This window comes from Gracilinanus agilis, chromosome 5 (genome assembly GCF_016433145.1).
Source record: "Gracilinanus agilis isolate LMUSP501 chromosome 5, AgileGrace, whole genome shotgun sequence".
Classification (NCBI taxonomy): domain Eukaryota; kingdom Metazoa; phylum Chordata; class Mammalia; order Didelphimorphia; family Didelphidae; genus Gracilinanus; species Gracilinanus agilis.
This window is the reverse complement of record NC_058134.1, coordinates 194,022,439-194,040,963: the sequence shown is the minus strand read 5'-3', so window position 1 is coordinate 194,040,963 and position 18,525 is coordinate 194,022,439. Positions and strand designations below refer to the sequence as shown.

General features: G+C 38.5%; 1 protein-coding gene across 1 annotated transcript in view; it reads right to left on the bottom strand.

The window, feature by feature from the left end:
* LOC123250456 (alpha-2-macroglobulin-like) overlaps nucleotides 1-18,525 on the bottom strand; it is an 89,369-nt gene that overhangs the window by 13,157 nt on the left and 57,687 nt on the right. The window contains exons 23-32 of the mRNA XM_044679526.1: nucleotides 16,889-16,940; nucleotides 15,913-15,996; nucleotides 14,838-15,014; nucleotides 12,945-13,020; nucleotides 9,431-9,587; nucleotides 8,099-8,173; nucleotides 6,891-7,071; nucleotides 2,580-2,797; nucleotides 456-674; nucleotides 180-307 (exon numbers count right to left, since the gene is read on the bottom strand). Of these exons, the coding sequence (XP_044535461.1) occupies nucleotides 180-307; nucleotides 456-674; nucleotides 2,580-2,797; nucleotides 6,891-7,071; nucleotides 8,099-8,173; nucleotides 9,431-9,587; nucleotides 12,945-13,020; nucleotides 14,838-15,014; nucleotides 15,913-15,996; nucleotides 16,889-16,940 (1,367 nt within the window). The remainder of the gene's footprint in view (nucleotides 1-179; nucleotides 308-455; nucleotides 675-2,579; nucleotides 2,798-6,890; nucleotides 7,072-8,098; nucleotides 8,174-9,430; nucleotides 9,588-12,944; nucleotides 13,021-14,837; nucleotides 15,015-15,912; nucleotides 15,997-16,888; nucleotides 16,941-18,525) is intronic.

Sequence of the window (18,525 nt, the reverse complement as noted above, 5' to 3'; positions counted from 1 at the left end):
TCAAGATAGTCTCATTCTATACAATCTGCACTATTCACATTTGAGAATACAGTGTTCTTCCAATAGGTTTAATCCAGGAGCTTCCTTTCCTAGCATCGTTGCATTAGATCTCCAGGGCTTAACAAAGTGGTGGAGTGCTTCCTTTCTTTGAATCAAAAGTTGAAGACAGATGATTTTACCTGACATTAAATGAGATCTGGAAGGTTCTATGGGCTTTTGCAGAATCACAGGTTGGGGGAATGGTCTGCACTTGCAGATGAAATGGAGAATCCTCTTCTTTCACATGGACATTGTACCTCAGAGATGTCTGTAGAACATTAAGAACAGTTTCTGAGTATTCCCAGGATATTTATGTCATTATCTTCTTCCATCAGTTCTCCTCAAGACTTTCCATAAGGGGAAGGTTGACTCATAGGTAAGGTTGACTCTTCCCACTCTACCCTTTGGAGTCTCACCTTAAGATACACACATCTTTTCCCTTTCACGCCTGCGGTGTACTCTCCAGGGACCTCTGGCAAGGAGATTTGCTGTAGGAGTAGGAGGTTGGCAGGATGCACTTGGAATTTTTGAGAAAAGTCTTTAGAAGATTGGAAGGTCACCTCTGTAGGTTCTTTATGTTTACTGTAAGTGAGTGCTCCATATCGGGACAGGGCGTGGAGTGCAACCACTGTGTCCTAGAAGAGATGAATGTGAGAGTCCCCAGTTGGGTAAATGTCTCTTCCTTGAACTAGAATCCCCCTTCACCAACTTGATATCTCAAACTTTATGTATCATAGGCATCTCAAACTCAACAAGTCCAAAAGACAATTCATCTTTCTCTCTTGATTCTCCTCTCTTCCCAACAAATGGCCAAATGTCACCATTTCTTCCTTTACATCTCCCATACATTATGCCTTCTCTCCATGTATATAGCCACCACCCTTGGTCATACTGTCATCAGCTCTTACCTGGAATATTATCACAATAACCTTCTAATTGATATGCCTGCCTCAAGTCTCTCTTAACTCCTATCCATCTTCTCCTTAGCTGCCAAAGTGATGTTTCTAAAGTCATCCTTATCCCTATCTCAATAAATCCCAATGGTCCCTCTTACCTCCAAGATCAAAGTCTTTTGCTTGGCATTTACAGTTCTTCATATTCTTGTCCCTTCATACCATTTGGAACTCTATACACTGTAATCAACTTAGACTGACGAGGAAGAGCAAGAGGGCCATCTTGTGCCTTTTCATTGGTGGTCCCTTCCATCTGATATGTTCTCCCTCCTCCCTTCCATCTCTAAGTTTCTCTGGCTTCCTTCAAGATTCAAGTAAACCTTATTTTCTGCAGGTCTTTTCCCAGCTTTCCAGCTACTAGTACCTTTCTTCTGAGATTACCTTCCATCTCCTTGATGTATCTTGAATGTTCATGTATTTACATTCGTTTCCCCATTAGAATGTGAGATCTTTGAGGAAAAACATAGCGCTTTTACCTTTCTTTGAATTTCCAGAGCCATAGAGTAAAAGCATAATAATAAATGGTTGTTGACTGATTGGCTGATGCCAATTAACCACTCATCAAATGTTTATTTAGTACCTATTATGTGTCAGACACTGCATTATGTGAAAAATTGTGTGTGGTCTTGGCCACTAACTGCTCTACACACTTGGGTTGTACCCAAACTCCTACAATCTCCTATTTGCCACAGCAGTTAAAATATATCTAAGAAGAAGGAGACAAGGAATTCAAAATTATGATGAGAGGACAGGAAAAGTATAAGAAATGTGGCTTTAAAGTATGAATCATATCACTATAAAATATAGAAAAAATATAAATAAGGTAGACTTCAGAGAAGCTGAAAGATTTTGAAGGAGAAAGGTTGAGAAAAAGAGAATGACTGGGAAGGGTCAATTGTGTGGCCTACCATGGGTCAAATGCCCGTGAAGAATTTGGTTAAGGTGGGCAGCTGGGTTGCTCAGTGGATTGAGATCCAGGCCTAAAGATGGGAGGTCCTGGGTTCAAATCTGGCCTGGGTTCAAATCTAGGCAAGCTGCTTAACCACCATTGCCTAAGTCTTACCACTCTTCTGCCTTGGAACCAATACACAGTATTGATTCTAAGATGGAAGTTTTTAAGATGGAACTCTTTTAAGAAGGGTTTAAAATAGTAAAAATACATTTAATTTAATTAAAAAAAAAAGAATTTGGTTAAGACTCTTTAGTTCTTCCATAAGGGGAAGAGGAATTTCCTTCCCTAAGTTCTCCATGACTTCATTTCCCTAGAGGAGACTACTCTTGGGATTCTTGAAAATATAGACCCATCCTAATACCTCATTATCCTGGTGAATTATTTTAGTAAGTTATAAGGAAATGATTACTTATTAGCATTATGGGATGGAAAGTAGATCACCCTATGGGACCTGATTATCACTCCTTGACTTTAATCAAAGAAATTAGTTTCCTTTTTCCCCCTCAAAATCTTTTATCACCAAAATACAATTGAAATAATCTTCTCTCATTTCCTTTCCACCATTTCCCTTCTTCTAGTCACTTGCTTAGCCTTTGCTCCCTGATTTGGTAGCACTATTTAAGACTGCCCCACACCTGAGTAGAAGAGAATCCTCCATGTGGATTCTGCTGCTTGGCGATCCAGTTCACGATTTGAGATGCCATAGTCATATCCTCAGGAGATGGGGCAGGAAGGGCAGTGAGGTAAGCAAGGAGTACGTAGGAAGTCATCTCCACTTCAACAGAGGGAGCCAGAGATTGAAATCCTGCTGGTGCCTGGGGTCTCACTGGGCGCTCCCAATGGACCGAGTTGTCTTCAGGGTAAGAAAAAAGAGGGAATTGGTACCTGTTAGCATTTAATAACAAGCAAGTGTACAATTATGCAATTTGATGAAAGCAGACCCAGAACTGCTGCATGGTTTTAGCTCCAGCTGCAATAGTCAGCTGTCATTGATTATCTCTTCTTTGTTTTGTGTCTAGAAGTCTATCAATGTAGGAATCTACTAGTCAGGAACTTTCTCTTCCAATCCAGATAAGAACCTTCTTTGTAGAGAAGAAAGATCCTCTGGAAAAGGCTAGGCAGTGAGGTGGTGCTATGACAAGAGTTCTGGGCCAGGCATCTCACAGAGCTTCATTCTGGCTTCAGAAACTCATCGGCTATCATTCAATCTGTGCCTCAGTTTCGAGGAGGGATAATATTAGTAACTTCCTCCCAGGGTTGATGTGAGGATCAAATGAAATTTAATTTTTATTTATATGTTAATTGGCACAATGGCTGGCACCTAGAAAGTGCTTTATAAATGCAAGTTATTATTATGATGATGATGATGATGTCTTAGAAAGTTTCCTGGTGCATCCAGAGATTAAATGACTTACCCAGGGTCACCCAGTCATTATTTGTCAAACTCCATGGCTCTGAAGCCAGCACTCTACCCACTATACAACACTATCAATCTTACTAATATGGGCATCAGCTCTGAATTTAATAGGATTCAGGAAGACAGAAGAAAACAATATGCTTGGAGCATACAATCTCCTTCCTAAATATTGCTGTAGTAGATGAAGTGGCAAAGGGAAGGTAGAAACAATTCTTCTCCTCCTTGTCTGCCTGGTCCAAGTCAGGTTCTGCCACATGGGAGTACTGAATCCTATCTGCTTAACAAGCTGTCATGAGAATGAAGACAGACATTAGATTAAGAAGAGCTTTGGGGGCAGATAGATGGCTCAGTCATTCAAGAGTCAGGTCCAGAGACTAGAGGTCCTGGGTTCAAATCTGACCTCAGATATTTCCTAGCTGTGTGACCCAGGGCAAGTCACTTAACCCTCACTGCCTAGCCCTTACTGCTCTTCTGCCTTGGAACCAATTCACAGTATTAATTCTAAAGGTAAGGGTTTTAAAAAAAAACAAAAAACACACACATACAAAAAAACAGAAGAGCATTGTAAAGAATGTGTGCTGTTTCATTGTTCTATTGTTCCAGTTGCATCCGACTCTTTATGATCCTAGTTGAGATTTTTTTTGGGCAGACATTGGAATGGTTTGCCATTTCCTTCTCCAGATCCTTTTATAAATGAGAAAACTGAGGCAAACGGAGTTACAAGACTTGTCCAGGATCACACAGCTAGAATGTGCCTGAGGCCAGATTTGAACTCAGGAGGATGAGTCTTCCTGCCTTCAAGCCTGGACTCTATCCATCGCACCAATTAGCTGCTATATTAAAGATATTGTTAATACTATCTCTGTTAGGTCTTTGTGTTCAATATCCTGAATTCAAGTCCAGTCTTATACAAATGCGTGACTCTGGGAAAGAAAGGGCAGGACAAAGAGAGGAAATCAAAATGTCTTGGAATACAGAGTTGATAATTATAACTCTGAATGTGAATGGGATGAACTCAACCATAAAATGGAAGCAAATTGCAGAATGGATTAGAAACCAAAATCCTATCATATGTTGTCTACAAGAAACACACATAAGACAGGTAGACATACATAGAGTAAAAATAAAAGGCTGCAGGAAAACCTATTGGGCTTCAACTGAGAAAAAGAAGGCAGGAGTTGCAATCATGATTTCTGACAGAGCCAAAGTAAAAACAGATCTGATTAAAAGAGATAGGGAAGGTAATTACATCCTGATAAAAGGCAGTATAAACAATGAAGAAATATCAGTACTCAACATGTATGCACCAAATGGCATAGCATCTAAATTTCTAAAGGAGAAACTGGCAGAGGTCAAGGAGGAAATAGATAATAAAACTATACTAGTAGGAGACCTGAACCTGCCCCTATCAGATCTAGATAAATCAAACCAAAAAATAAATAAGAAAGAGATAAGAGAGGTATATGAAAACTTAGAGAAATTAGAGTTAATAGATATATGGAGAAAAATAAATAGGGACAAAAAGGAATACACCTTCTTTTCAGCAGCACATTCACAAAGATTGACCATATACTAGGACATAGAAACATGGCAAACAAATGCAAAAAAGCAGAAATAATAAATGCAACCTTATCAGATCATAATGCAATAAAAATAGTTATTAGCAAGGATCCATGGAGAGGCAAACCAAAAACTAATTGGAAATTAAATAATATGATTCTCCAAAATAAGTTAAAGAACAAATCATAGAAACAATTAATAATTTCATTGAAGAGAATGACAACAATGAGACTTCTTACCAAAATCTATGGGATGCAGCCAAAGCAGTACTCAGGGGGAAATTTTTATCATTGAATGCATATATTAACAAATTAGAGGGGGCAGAGGTCACTAAATTGGGCATGCAACTTAAAAAACTAGAAACTGAACTAATTAAAAATCTCCAGATGAAAACTAAATTAGAAATACTAAAAATCAAAAGGGGAAATTAACAAAATCAAAAGTAAAAGAACTATTGAATTAATAAATAAGACTAGATGCTGGTACTTTGAAAAAACAGATAAAATAGACAAAGTACTGGTAAATCTAATAAAAAAAAGGAAAGAAGAAAATCAAATTAACAGTATCAAAGATGAAAAGGGAAACCTCACCTCTAATGAAGAGGAAATTAAGGCAATCATTAAAAACTATTTTGCCCAATTATATGGCAATGAATATAGCAATCTAGGTGATATGGATGAATATTTACAAAAAATATAAATTGTCTAGATTAACAGCAAAAGAAATAGAATACTTAAATAATCCAATATCAGAAAAAGGAAATTAAACAAGCCATCAAAGAACTCCCTAGGAAAAAATCACCAGGGCCTGATGGATTCAGAAGTGAATTCTATCAAAAATTCAAAGAATAACTAATCCCAATACTATACAAATTATTTGACATAATAAGCAAAGAAGGAGTTTTGATTTAATCAAAAATTCAAAGAACAACTAATCCCAATACTATACAAATTATTTGACATAATAAGCAAAGAAGGAATTCCTTTTATGACACTAATATGGTACTGATTCCAAAGCCAGGTAGAACAAAAACAGAGAAAGAAAACTACAGACCAATCTCCCTAATGAACATAGATGCAAAAATCTTAAATAGACTACTAGCAAGTGATCATGAGGGTTACTCATCATGATCAGATGGGATTTAAACCAGGAATGCAAGGATGGTTCAACCATCCACATAATTGACCATATCAATAAGCTAGCAAACAAAAATCACATGATTATCTCAATAGATGCTGAAAAAACCTTTGACAAAATACAGCACCCATTCCTATTGAAAACACTAGAAAGTATAGGAATAGAAGGACCTTTCCTAAAAATAATAAACAGTATATATCTAAAACCATCAATAAGCATCATATGCAATGGGGATAAATTAGAAGCCTTCCCAATAAGATCAGGAATAAAACAAGGATGCCCATTATCACCTCTATTATTTAACATTGTACTAGAAACACTAGCAATAGCAATTAGAGAAGAAAAAGAAATTGAAGGTATTAAAATAGGCAATGAGGAGACCAAACTATCATTCTTTGCAGATGATATGATGGTCTACTTAAAAAATCCTGGAGCATCAACTAAAAAGCTAGTGGAAATAATCAACAACTTTAGCAAAGTGGCAGGATACAAAATAAATGCACATAAATCATCAGCATTTCTATATATTTCCAACACAACACAGCAGCAAGAGTTAGAAAGAGAAATACCATTTAAAATCACCCTAAAAAATATACTTAGGAATCTATCTACCAAAACATATACAGGAATTATATGAACACAACTACAAAACACTTTCCAAACAATTAAAACTAGATCTAAACAATTGGAAAAACATTGATTGCTCATGGGGAGGATGAGCTAACATAATTAAAATGGCAATTCTACCCAAATTAATTTACTTATTTAGTGCCATACCTATCAAACTACCAAGAAACTTTTTTACTGAAAAATCCCCCAAAGATGCTTTCACCTTTCTTCACAGCATCCTTGTCCAACGCCAAGAGCAGCTCTTTTTTTCTGGCCTCATTTCCCGCCAGGGCAAAGGCGTAAGCCAACAAGGCTTTGGTGTAGGCACTGTTTTTGTGGACTTCATTTTGTTGTATCTTCCAAGCTGTTTCCAGGCAGAAAAGTGCATTTCGAACAACAGAATGCTGTCAGGAGATGAAGAGAGTCTTTGAAATACGTGTTACTCTTGGGACAAAAAACGGAGAAGGAGTAGGACTGAATATTTAGGACAACTCAAAAAAGAACTGAACAGGGCCAGCTAAGTGGCTTAGGGGACAGAGAGCCAGACCTGGAAATAGGAGGTCCTGGGTTTAAATGTGGCCTCAAATCTGACACTTCCTCACTGTGTGACCCTGGGCAAGTCACTTAACCTCAAAACCTTACTCTTTACCTCTCTTCTGCCTTGAAACAGATATTGATTCTTAGACAGAAGGTAAGGGTTAAAAAAAAACTGAAGACTTTCACAAATAATATTATTTAGTAACTAGATCATATAGGAAAATGTCAAACTTAGTAACAGAAGAAAGATGAGAAATATGAAGATAATGATAATTTGGTATATACCTTACATTCATATGTTAAGCATTAATACTTAAAAAAAGAAAACAACTCTTACCTTTTGTCTTAGAATCAATGCTGTGTTTTGGTTCCAAGGCAGAAGAATGACAAAGGCTAGGCAAGGGGGGTTATATGACTAGGTCAGGGTCACATGGCTAGGAAATATCTGAGGCTAAATTTGAACTCCGGACCTGCCATCTCTAGGCTTGGCTCTCAATCCACCGAGCCACCTAATTAATACATTTTTGAAAGTCTTAAATCCTTTTTAAAATGAATCTACATAGTACCAACTTGTTTTCAGCACTTTCCTTTACCCCTTGGGTTTAGTTCAGAAATTTTATCCATTTTCTGTGGGCAAAGCTACCAATTGTCCATTTGGGGATGAATTGTGGTTACAGGGCTGTGCAAGTATACGTAATGGGTGTCCTCAACTTGACCCATTCCCCTTCCCTCACATCCGGTGGCTCTGCTCACATACATGTTTTAGTGCCTATATTCTACCCCAAATGCTGATAGTTTGGCCCTCAATGGGGTGGGACGCCATAATACCGATCATTCATTTTTATAGAAGTAACTGGATACGATGAAGTAACTCAGAGATGAGAGGGCACCTACAGTGACTTCAAGAGGCATCTCCAGCAGAGCGATGGTGATATATGCAGAGAGCGTCAACTCATCTTCTACTCCACCCTGAAAAGGAGAGAGACAGAAGTGTTTAGTTTTCAGATTTCCCAGGAGATGCCTTCTCTCACCTTAATCGTCACCCCCTCCTCTCCTATTGCCCCATGGAAGATTCTTCCAATCTAGATATAACCTTACCAGACTCGGTGTCACAACAAACCTCCATTCTTTTTTCTCATAATGAGTGATGGATGAATGAATGGGAAAAAAGCATTCATTGGGGGTAGCTAGGTGGCTCAATAAATTGAGAGCCAGGTCTAGAGACAGGAGGTCCTGGGTTCAAATCTGACTCGGACACTTCCTAGCTGTTTGACCCTGAGCAAGTCATTTAACCCCCACTGCCCAGCCCTTACTGCTTTTCTGCCTTGGAACCAATACACAGTATTGATTCTAAAATAGAAGATAAAGTTAAAAAAAAAAAAAAAGCATTTGTTTAGCACTTAGGTTCCAAGCACTATGTTAATTATTGTGGATACAAACACAAAGCAACAATAACCAGGAGAATGATGTCCAGGCCTAGTCTCTACCCTTGCTCACTTTTGCCAGCTTCCTCACATCTCATCCCAACAGGTCCCATGTCCTTCCTTCTGTTTGTCCTTCTGTCTTTCCCTCTTCCTTTCCTTCTTTCCTTCCTTCCCTCCTTTCTTCCTTCCTTCCCTCCTCCCTTCTTTCTTCCTTTCTTCCCTAATTCTTCTCTCCCTCTCTTTCTTCCTCCCTCTATCCATCCCTCCTTCCCTGTCTATCTCTCCTTTTCTCCCTTCTTCTTTCCTTCCTTCCTCCTTTCTTCCTCCCTCCCTCCCTTCATCCATCCCCCTTCTCTTTCTCCTTTCCTTTCTCCCTTTCTTTCTTCCCTCCTTCCTCAATCCCTTCCTCCCTCCTTTCTTCCCTCCCTCCATCCATCCCCCTTCTCTTCCTCCCTTCCTTCCTTCTTCCATCTGTCTATCCCTTCCTCTCTCCTTCCCTCCCTCCCTTCTTCCTTCCTTCCATCATCTTTTTAAACCTTTACCTTCTGTTTTAGAATCAATATTATGCATTGGTTCCAAGGCAGAAGAGTGGTAAGGGCTAGGCAATAGGGGCTAAGTGACTTGCCCAGGGTCACATAGCTAGGAAATATCTGAGACCCAATTTGAACCCAGGACCTCCCATCTCTAGCCCTGGCTCTCAATCCACTAAGCCACCTGGCTGCCCCACGTCAGTTATCTTTGATATCATCCATGGTAGGACTTAAATCTTCTATTTACCTCAGTGCCCCAGGGAACACATCACCTTAAGATCATTGTGTACTAGTGAACCGGAGCTTCGGAAACAGCCATTTTCTTTCTGTTGGTGCGATAGCCAGAAGAGGGCTTCCTTGATATGAGTTTCATCTATGAAGATGTGTGCCTGAGCCTGTGCAAAGGACTTCAGCACAAAGGCAGTAAGCCTGCCCAGGGAAAGAAACAGTAGAGAGTTGAAGCCTTTGTCTTGAGATGATGATTCCAGAGATTTTTTCTAGGCCTGGACTCCAACTGATCTCATAATGCCCTTGAGGACCAGACATTAGTAGAGCTTAGAGCAACATTTAGTGTTAGAGTTTCCCCTTCATTTCATTCCCATACCTTCTCCATTAAGCTACAATTAATGTCAATTCCATTTTTAAAATGTGATGAAAGATCTACTATGTATGAGATGTTGTGCTTGGGATACAAGGACAAATGTAATGGTCTCTGCCCTAAAGGAACTTTCATTCCACTGAGGAAAATAATGTACAAGGATAAATAAATATGGGATAAATCTAGGGCATATATAACTGGAATAATTAGAGGGCACATACAATTGAAGGTTAAGGTGGGGATCAGCCGGGATTCACAAAAGAAGTGATAAAGTGAATAAAGTCCTAAAGGATGATAAAAGTTTCTGAGAGGAGGAGAAGAGGAGAGAGTTTCGCTGGCTGTCCTTGATGCCTTTCTCCCTCCTCAGATCTGCCTCTTGGCTTCTTTCAATGCTCAGCATACCACTTCTGCAAGAAGTCTTTCCCAGTCTTCCTTCATCTGTGATAATGAGATTAAATCTACCTTTCCCATCTTTAGATTTAATCACCAAAGGTGAAAACATCTCCATTTAACTCACAAGTTGGGTGGTCTGTAACCCACGTGTGCTAGAGTAACAAATCAGAATTTACTGACTGCCTTCTGGGCAGTCCTTAGAAAAGCATGTGTTGTGATTGGGCATGTAAACTAAGAGGAGGCCATAGGAAGTGATGCAAAAGATGCCCCTTTAAAAAGAGACCTCATTGAGCTGGGCCCTCTCTCTTCTAGTTCCTGAATGGGACCTGAAGGAGCTCTTCTGGTTCGTGACCTGACTTGGAGGAGGTCTGGAGCTGGTGAGACTGTTCCACGTGGTGAGTATTATGACTGAATCTTCCTGAACTTCTCTTAAGGAATTTCCTTTTAATAGAGATTCTGTAGCTGAAGTTTTTGCTTTGTTCGTCTTCGAGGCCCTTTGGGCCTCTGGCTTTCTGGCCTTGGGATCAAGGCTGGATTTCCCTAGGCTGAGGTTTAATTAGATCTACCTGTATTGAACTGGGGATCAGAGCAAATTACCTACTGTGTTAGATTACTTATCCTATCTTATCCTCTCTCTTATTTCCTTATTTCTATTTCTTCTTCTCATTTGTAAATAAATTTCCATAAAAGTCATTTTAATTTGAGGTGATTCTTTAATTGGGGACCGATAATTGTTCAATCCCCTGGAGACCAACCTTTTAATATTTACCCAATCAAAACCCCTTTTTACCCCTTACACATCTTCCCTCTGAGACTGCCCCAATTTATCTTATGCAATATATTCTCTTGGTTGTACCCAATTGTTTTCATGTTCTCTCCCCCATTAGACTGTGAGCTCTTTGAGAACAAGGAAGATTTCCCCCTCTTTGTATTCTCAGTGCTTAGCACAGTGCCTGGTGCCTAGTAAGTTTGTTGGTTTGAATTGACTTCCTAGTAAAGGGGATCTCCAGTTCTGATTGCACTTCTCCTTCCCTCCAATTCATTCTGTGAATGCAACTTTTGCTTCCTGTTTCTCCTTCTTAGGAAAACAAAGGTCTGAGCTTCTATTTTTTCTAAGCTATTTAGGAAAATTTTTGCTGTCAGTTTCATTACCTATTTGACAATTCCATTTTATGTTTTGCATGTATTTCCAGGATAAAAGAAATCTTTCATTTATAGCTCTTGCCATATGGATTGATCTCTTCCAATATCTATCTACCTCAAAAATCTGAAGCCTCTTTCTCCTTCGCTGCCACCCTGTCACCCCATAGTGTTCCATTCTTTTTTCTAACTTCCTAGTGATTTTGTAGAATCATGGAATCCTAAAGTAGAAAATCCTCAAAGGCAACCCCGCCCCCAAATGTTTATCCATTTTTCACTTAACCTCCAATGGCAGAGAACTCACTACCTACCAGAATATTCCATAACATTTCTGGACGCTTTAGTTATTAGAAGTTGTGTCATATTAAATTAAAAAAATTCCTACTCTGTCATTTCTGTCCTTCAGTTCTAACTCCATGCTTTTGGGTCATGCACAATGAGTCTAATCCTTCAGGCTTGTTCAAGAATAATTGTTTTACTTAAGACAAATTGGTAAGGCCTTGGTAAGTAACAAGTTTTGCTTTTCTAGATTCAGTTCCCAGCATTTCTAGATAATGGACAAACATGGGCACTGATTCAAACTATGGCCCAAGGGCCAAATCATGCAGGATGAACTAAGAAGGATTTTTACATTCTTAAGTAAAGTAAAATATTTAAAATTTAAAAGTCACTCTGAACTTGAATTGAGTCTGTGGGCCATAGTTTCCTTCCAAATTAAGTAATCATAGAATTTCACAGTTGGAAAGGGTCTTAGTTTACTTTATTTTTTATTTTATTTATTTACTTTTTAAACCCTTATCTTCTGCCTTGGAATCAATACCAAGGTAGAAGAGTAGTAAAGGCTAGGCAATTAGGATTAAATGACTTGCCCAGGATCACGTAGGCAGGAAGTGTCTGAGGTCACATTTGAACCCAGGACCTTCTGTCTTCAGGTTTAGCTATCTACTGATCCACCTCATTGCCCTTCTAGTATACTTTATACCAGAGCAGGAATCCCCTTGAATAGACTCTCCACAGTGGCAATTCAGGCTTTGATTAAAGAACTCCCTGATGGGGAATTCATTACGTTATCAGGTAATCTGTTTCACTTGTGTATCATTATAGTGGTTAGGAAATTTTTCTTGATAACCAGCTTGAAATCGGCTTCTCTGAAACTTTTACCTATTAGGCCTAGTTCTGCCTTTTGGGGTGATGTAAAACTTACCTAATCTCACTTCTACGTGGCAGACTTTCAAGTAGTTGAAATCAATTATTACACCAATCCACCTCAAGACTCCTTTTCTGTTGGATAATCAATACCACTTTCTTTACCCAATCCTTGTCTAACATGATTTTGATGTTAGTATTCCAGCTTGTATCAGTGTACTTCCTAAAATATGGGGGTTCAGAACTAACCAGAAGTCCAGAAGCTAGAAAATAATGAGGAGGGACTATATACTGACTTTGTTCTGGACATTATACTTCTATTTCTAGAGTCTGAAATCACCTAATATTTTTTTAGCTGCCACCTCTCATTAGTGAATTATGTTGATCTTATAGTCCATTAAATTAGATCTTTTTCATAGGTCTTGTTATTTAACTATGTTTCTGCCACCCAAAGACTAAACCCTGTTATCATGGAACCGGGAGTGATAATGGATACTAAAATACCTTACCAGGTATTACTCTCGCTATGGCGAAAGGTGCTGTAGGAGCCATCTGAGTGCTTATAGATCAGCTGCTGATGGTAACCTAAAATGTGATGTTATATCAGGTTCATCATCAGAAATATTTTACACTACACCAAGATAAATTCAGAATGGGTGAATGACTTGAATATAAAGAAGGAAACTATAAGTAAATTAGGAGAACACAAAATAGTATACTTGTCAGATCTTTAGGAAAGGAAAGATTTTAAAACCAAGCAAAAGTTAGAAAAAATTACAAAATGTAAAATAAATAATTTTGATTACATCAAATTAAAAAGGTTTTGTACAAACAAAACTAATGCAATCAAAGTTAGAAGGGAATCAACAAATTGGGAAAAAAATCTTTATAACAAAAAACTGACAGAGGTTTAATTACTCAAATTTATAAGGAGCTAAATCATTCGTACAAAAAAATCAAGCCATTCCCCAATTGATAAATGGGCAAGGGACATGAATAGGCAATTTTCAGATAAAGAAATCAAAACTATCAATAAGCATATGAGAAAGTGTTCTAAATCTCTTATAATTAGAGAAATGTAGTTCGAAACAACTCTGAGGTGCCACCTCATACCTAGCAGATTAGCTAACGTGACAGCAAAGGAAAGTGGTGAATGTTGGAAGGGATGTGGCAAAATTGAGACATTCATGTATTGCTGGTGGTGTTGTGAATTGATTCCACCATTCTGGATGGCAATTTGGAACTATGCCTAAAGGGCTTTAAAAGACTATCTGCCTTTTGATCCAACCATAGCACTGCTTGGTTTATACCCCAAAGAGATAATAAGGAAAAAGACTTGTACAAAAATATTTATAGCCTTGCTCTTTGTAGTAGCAAAAAAATTGGAAAATGAGAATGTCCTTCAATTGGGGAATGGCAGAACAAATTGTGGTATCTGCTGCTGATGGAATACTATTGTGCTGAAAGGAATAATGAACTGGAGGAATTCCATGTGAACTGGAATTGATGCAGAGTGAAAGGAGCAGAACCAGGAGAACATTGTACACAGAGACTGATATACTGTGGTACAATTGAACGTAACAGACTTCTCTACTAGCAGCAATGCAAGGATCCAGAGCAAGCCTGAGGGACTTATGAGAAGGAAAACTAGCCATATTCGGAGGAAGAACTGTGGGATTAGAAACACAGAGGAAAAACAATTGCTTGAACACATGGGCTGATGGGGATATTATTGGGGATGTAGACACTAAATGATAACTCTAGTCCAACTATCAATAATATGGAATTAGGTCTTGATCAATACATGTAAAACCCAGTGGAGTTGTGAATCGACTACAGTGGGGGGGGGGTGGTTTGGGGGAGAGGGAAACAACATGAGCCATGTAACTATGGGAAAATATTCAAAAAAATCATTTAAATTTTAAAAAATTAAAATTAAAGGGGCAGCTGGGTAGCTCAGTGGATTAAGAGCCAGGCCTAGAGATGGGAGGTCCTAGGTTCAAATCTCAGACACTTCCCAGCTGTGGGACCCTGGGCAAGTCACTTTAGCCCCCATTGCCTTGCCCTTACTGCTCTTCTGCCTTGGAGCCAATACATAGTATTGACTCTAAGACAAAAGGTAAGGGTTTTAAAAAAAATTAAAATTTAAAAAAAAAAAAGAAATATTTTATGGCAACTTTGTCAGTATGAGTGAGATCAGAGAGGGCATTAACGTTCATACAAATAGTTACAACTAATTCTATTGGATTGTATCTCTAAGGGGCATAGAAGGTTATAGTTACAAAAAAAATCTTATTAAATGGCAAGGAATGACACCAGATGATTTCCAGGAAATTGCTAACTCAAACACAACTGTGGGATAGTAAGCTGAGATCAGGGGGGACAGTTTCCTCTCCTCTTACCATGTTGGAGGAATCCAATTGCTTTGGCCTTGATCTCTGGTGTCAGCTGGAGTGTTTCATTCAGATAATTCAGGACATAAATGTTGGGAGCTAACCGGGCCATATTCTGCTCTCCACAGCCATAGGGCATCTTGAGGAGATTTTGAGTGTCTTGTACTGCAGATCCAAGGATGTCACCTGTGAAATAAATAGGATGAGAATAGCATTGAATAGCAGTATGCATCAAAGACAAATACACAATTGAAAAATGGCTTGCAAGTAATGAGGAAGAGGGGATAGGTCTAGGGAAAGTTAAGAGAGTACAGCAGTGTAGGATAGACCATGATGAATGATGGAGTCAGTGTAGTGGTAGTTCTCCATGGAGAACTTAAAAAAAAAAGTGGAGGTGAGGGGAGGTGGGAACAAACTCCGCCAGTCCTAAAAACTTAACAAAGAAAGCATGTAGTGCCTGAAATCACTGGTATAATTGTGTTGGGTGGTGAGAAAAGGAAAGGGAAAAATCTGAATCCTAAAATGTTGGAAAACAATTGTCAAATTTTGATTCAATATGTAATTGAAGAAAAAAAAAAACAGAAACTTACCAAGAGAATGGAAAGAGAGATAAATTGGTATTCTTACTCGAACTAACATCTTTTTGGTTCAAAAGGTATAGAATCTCTGATTCTTTAGTCTTTGTTGTCTAGCAGTTGTCTTTAAACTTGATTCAACTGGTAGTTTTGGCCCTGTAAAGTCTTCAGACTTCCTTATTTCTCACAGGCATATTGAGCTTCCTAATCAGCAACCTTGAGTACCAATGCCATCTTTGGTTATACTTCTGATTAATGAACTCTATTTGCTGTTATGGCACTTGTCTCCCAGCCCCACTTCACACCCACACTCTATACTGGAATGATCCCACTAAAATCTCTTCCCTACTCTCTATCTCCATGAAAGGTCTTTGGTTAGCAACCATTGAACCCACATAGCTGCATGGGCAGGATCAGAGAGAAAAGGACATGTGAGCCAGGGAAAAATGAAGGAGGATGGTCATGAATTGATAAATTAAATATATAGTTGAAAGAGATGGGTCACTCACCCAAAACTGAGAAATAGGCTCTGGCTGATCCTTCCACAACATTTGGTGGGAGTTTCAGGGATATTTGTTCAGACAGCTCAGCATCTTGGAAAAGAAATAAATCAGATATAAGGAAGAAAGCTCCCTGTTGGCATATATGCCTGAGGAGAACCATGACTACAGGCTGGAACAGTAGTCATTTATAAAAAGTCTTAATGATAGAATTATAGAATATGAAACTTTGAAGGAGACTTATTCTATGATTCTACTGACAGAGGCAGCTGGATGATATAGTCAGTAACACATTGAACTCTCAATACAAAAATCTGAATTCAAATCCTACCTCAGACAATGAGTGGTATCACCATGACAAATCATTTAAACTGTCTACCTCAGTTTTCTCATCTGTAAAATGAGGATAAGAATGGCACCTATCTCCCAGAATTATTGTGAAGATAAGATAATATGCATAAGATTCTTTGCAAACTTTAAAACTCTATAAATGCTAGTTATTATTATTATTATTATTATTACTGGGTAGATTGCTGATGCAGTGAATTGAATGCTGTCCTGGAATAAAAAAGACTCATCTTCAAGGGGCAGCTAAGTGGATCAGTGGATTGAAAACCAGGGCCAGAGATGGGAAGACCCTGGGTTCAAATTTGGTTTCAGACACATCCTAGCTGTGTGATCCTGGGCAAATCACTTAACCCACATTGCCTACCACTCCTTCTGCATTGGAACTAATACTTAATATTAATTCCAAGATGGAAGATAAGAGTTAAAAAAAAAAAAGACTAATCTTCTTGAGTTCAGATCCAGCCTCTGAGACTTACTAGCGGTGTGATCCCAGGTAAGTCACCCCTTGAGTGAGATGTCGACTTTTTACATTGTCCCACCAAATCATTCCCCATTTCTCAAGGTCATTGTAATTTGGTTTCTCCTGGACCCAACCCCTTCTTAAGGATTATCTATCCTCTGCTATTTTGGCTCTTACCTGTTGGACAAAGCATGGAGTTGAAAGCCTCCTCTTTTTCAATCCCTTCAGGCTTTGAGAGGAGAAAAGAAGAATGCAAAACATGAGAAGGGTCTGAGATTTCAAGCGGAAAAAAAAAATGAAAAGTGGTGATGCAACTGAGGGGGATTTTGCTCATTTACTGTGTTTATGGGCTGGGTCAACTACTCCTATTAGCCTCTCACCTTGTTACTAGATTGCTGCTGACATGGATTTTTTGAGGTTGCCTATTACCTAAAGGATCAAATGCAAAAATCCTGTTTGGCTTATAAAGGCCCCTATAACCTGGCCCCTTCCTATCTTTCTAGTTTTCTTACACCTTATGTTCCACTGCCCAGTCCACCCTGACATGCTCTGCAATCCAGGGATACTGATCTCCTTGCTGGTCCTCAGACAAGAGGTTCAATCTCCTAACTTCAGGCATTTTCACTGGCTTTCCTCCATCCTTGGAATGCTCGATCTCCTCATCTCTGTTTCCCAGCTTACCAGCCTAAAGTCATAGTGTCCTGCTTTTTTACAAGAAGCCTTTCCCATTCCTTAACTTTAGTTACTTCCATCTAAGCCTATAAGCGAGTTATTTTGGCTAGATTTTGTTTATATGTAAGTGTTTTCATGTTGTCTCTGCCTTCCTCTGTATCTTCAGTGTTTGGCACATAGTAGTAGGCACTCAATAAATGCTTGTTGATTGACTTACTAGTACCAACTAAATGCTCCTTCATTCTGGGAAATAATATCAAAGGAGGTTCCATTTTTTAATCATTTTTTAAATTCTTATCAAAGAAGAGAAAGGAAAAAAGAAAAAGGAGGAAAAAATGGAAAAAGTAATAGATAAAGGCCAAAGGAAATGAATAGGCTCTAAGTAAAACTGGACCAACATTTAGTCCATGAAAAATTAATAGCAAAGGCACGCTACAAACAAGATGTCTGTTCATTATTGGGAAATTTCTCTCCTAATAGGTTTCTCCTTTATGCCATGTTCTGGTAAAATAGAAATGGCATTTTGGAGTTGGTAGGAACATTAGAGATTATTAAGCCACAAAAAAATTATTGAATTTCTGAGTTGGGAGCTCAGAACTTTCTAAACTGTATCTGACCAATAATCCCTCTAGAACATTTCCAAAAAGTGGTTAACCAGTCTTTAACTTAGTAGTCAGCAAGATGGTGCATGGATAGAGTGCAGGACCTGGGATCAGTAATACGTAAGTTCAAATCCACCTTTAGACACTTGATAGTTACATGTACCTAGGCAAGTTACTTTACCTCTCAGCCTGTTTTCTGTAAAATGGGAATAATAATAGCACCTATCTCCCCAGAGTTGTTGAAAGGATCAAATGAAATAATATTTGTAAAACATTCGCAAACCTTAAAGTGCAACATAAATACTGTCTATTATTATTATTTAATGACCATTAGTGTGGAGGAACCCTATTATCTCCTGAGGCAGTCTATTCCACTCTTGGGTAGCTACAGTTATTAGCAATTTTCTTCCCTCTGTCAAACCTAAATTACCTCTATGCATTTTCTACTGTTTGTTCCTGGTTTTCCCCTCTGGCGTCAAGCAGAATAAATCTTATCACTACTTAACATAATAACCCTTCTGATAAACTTTTCAAATATGT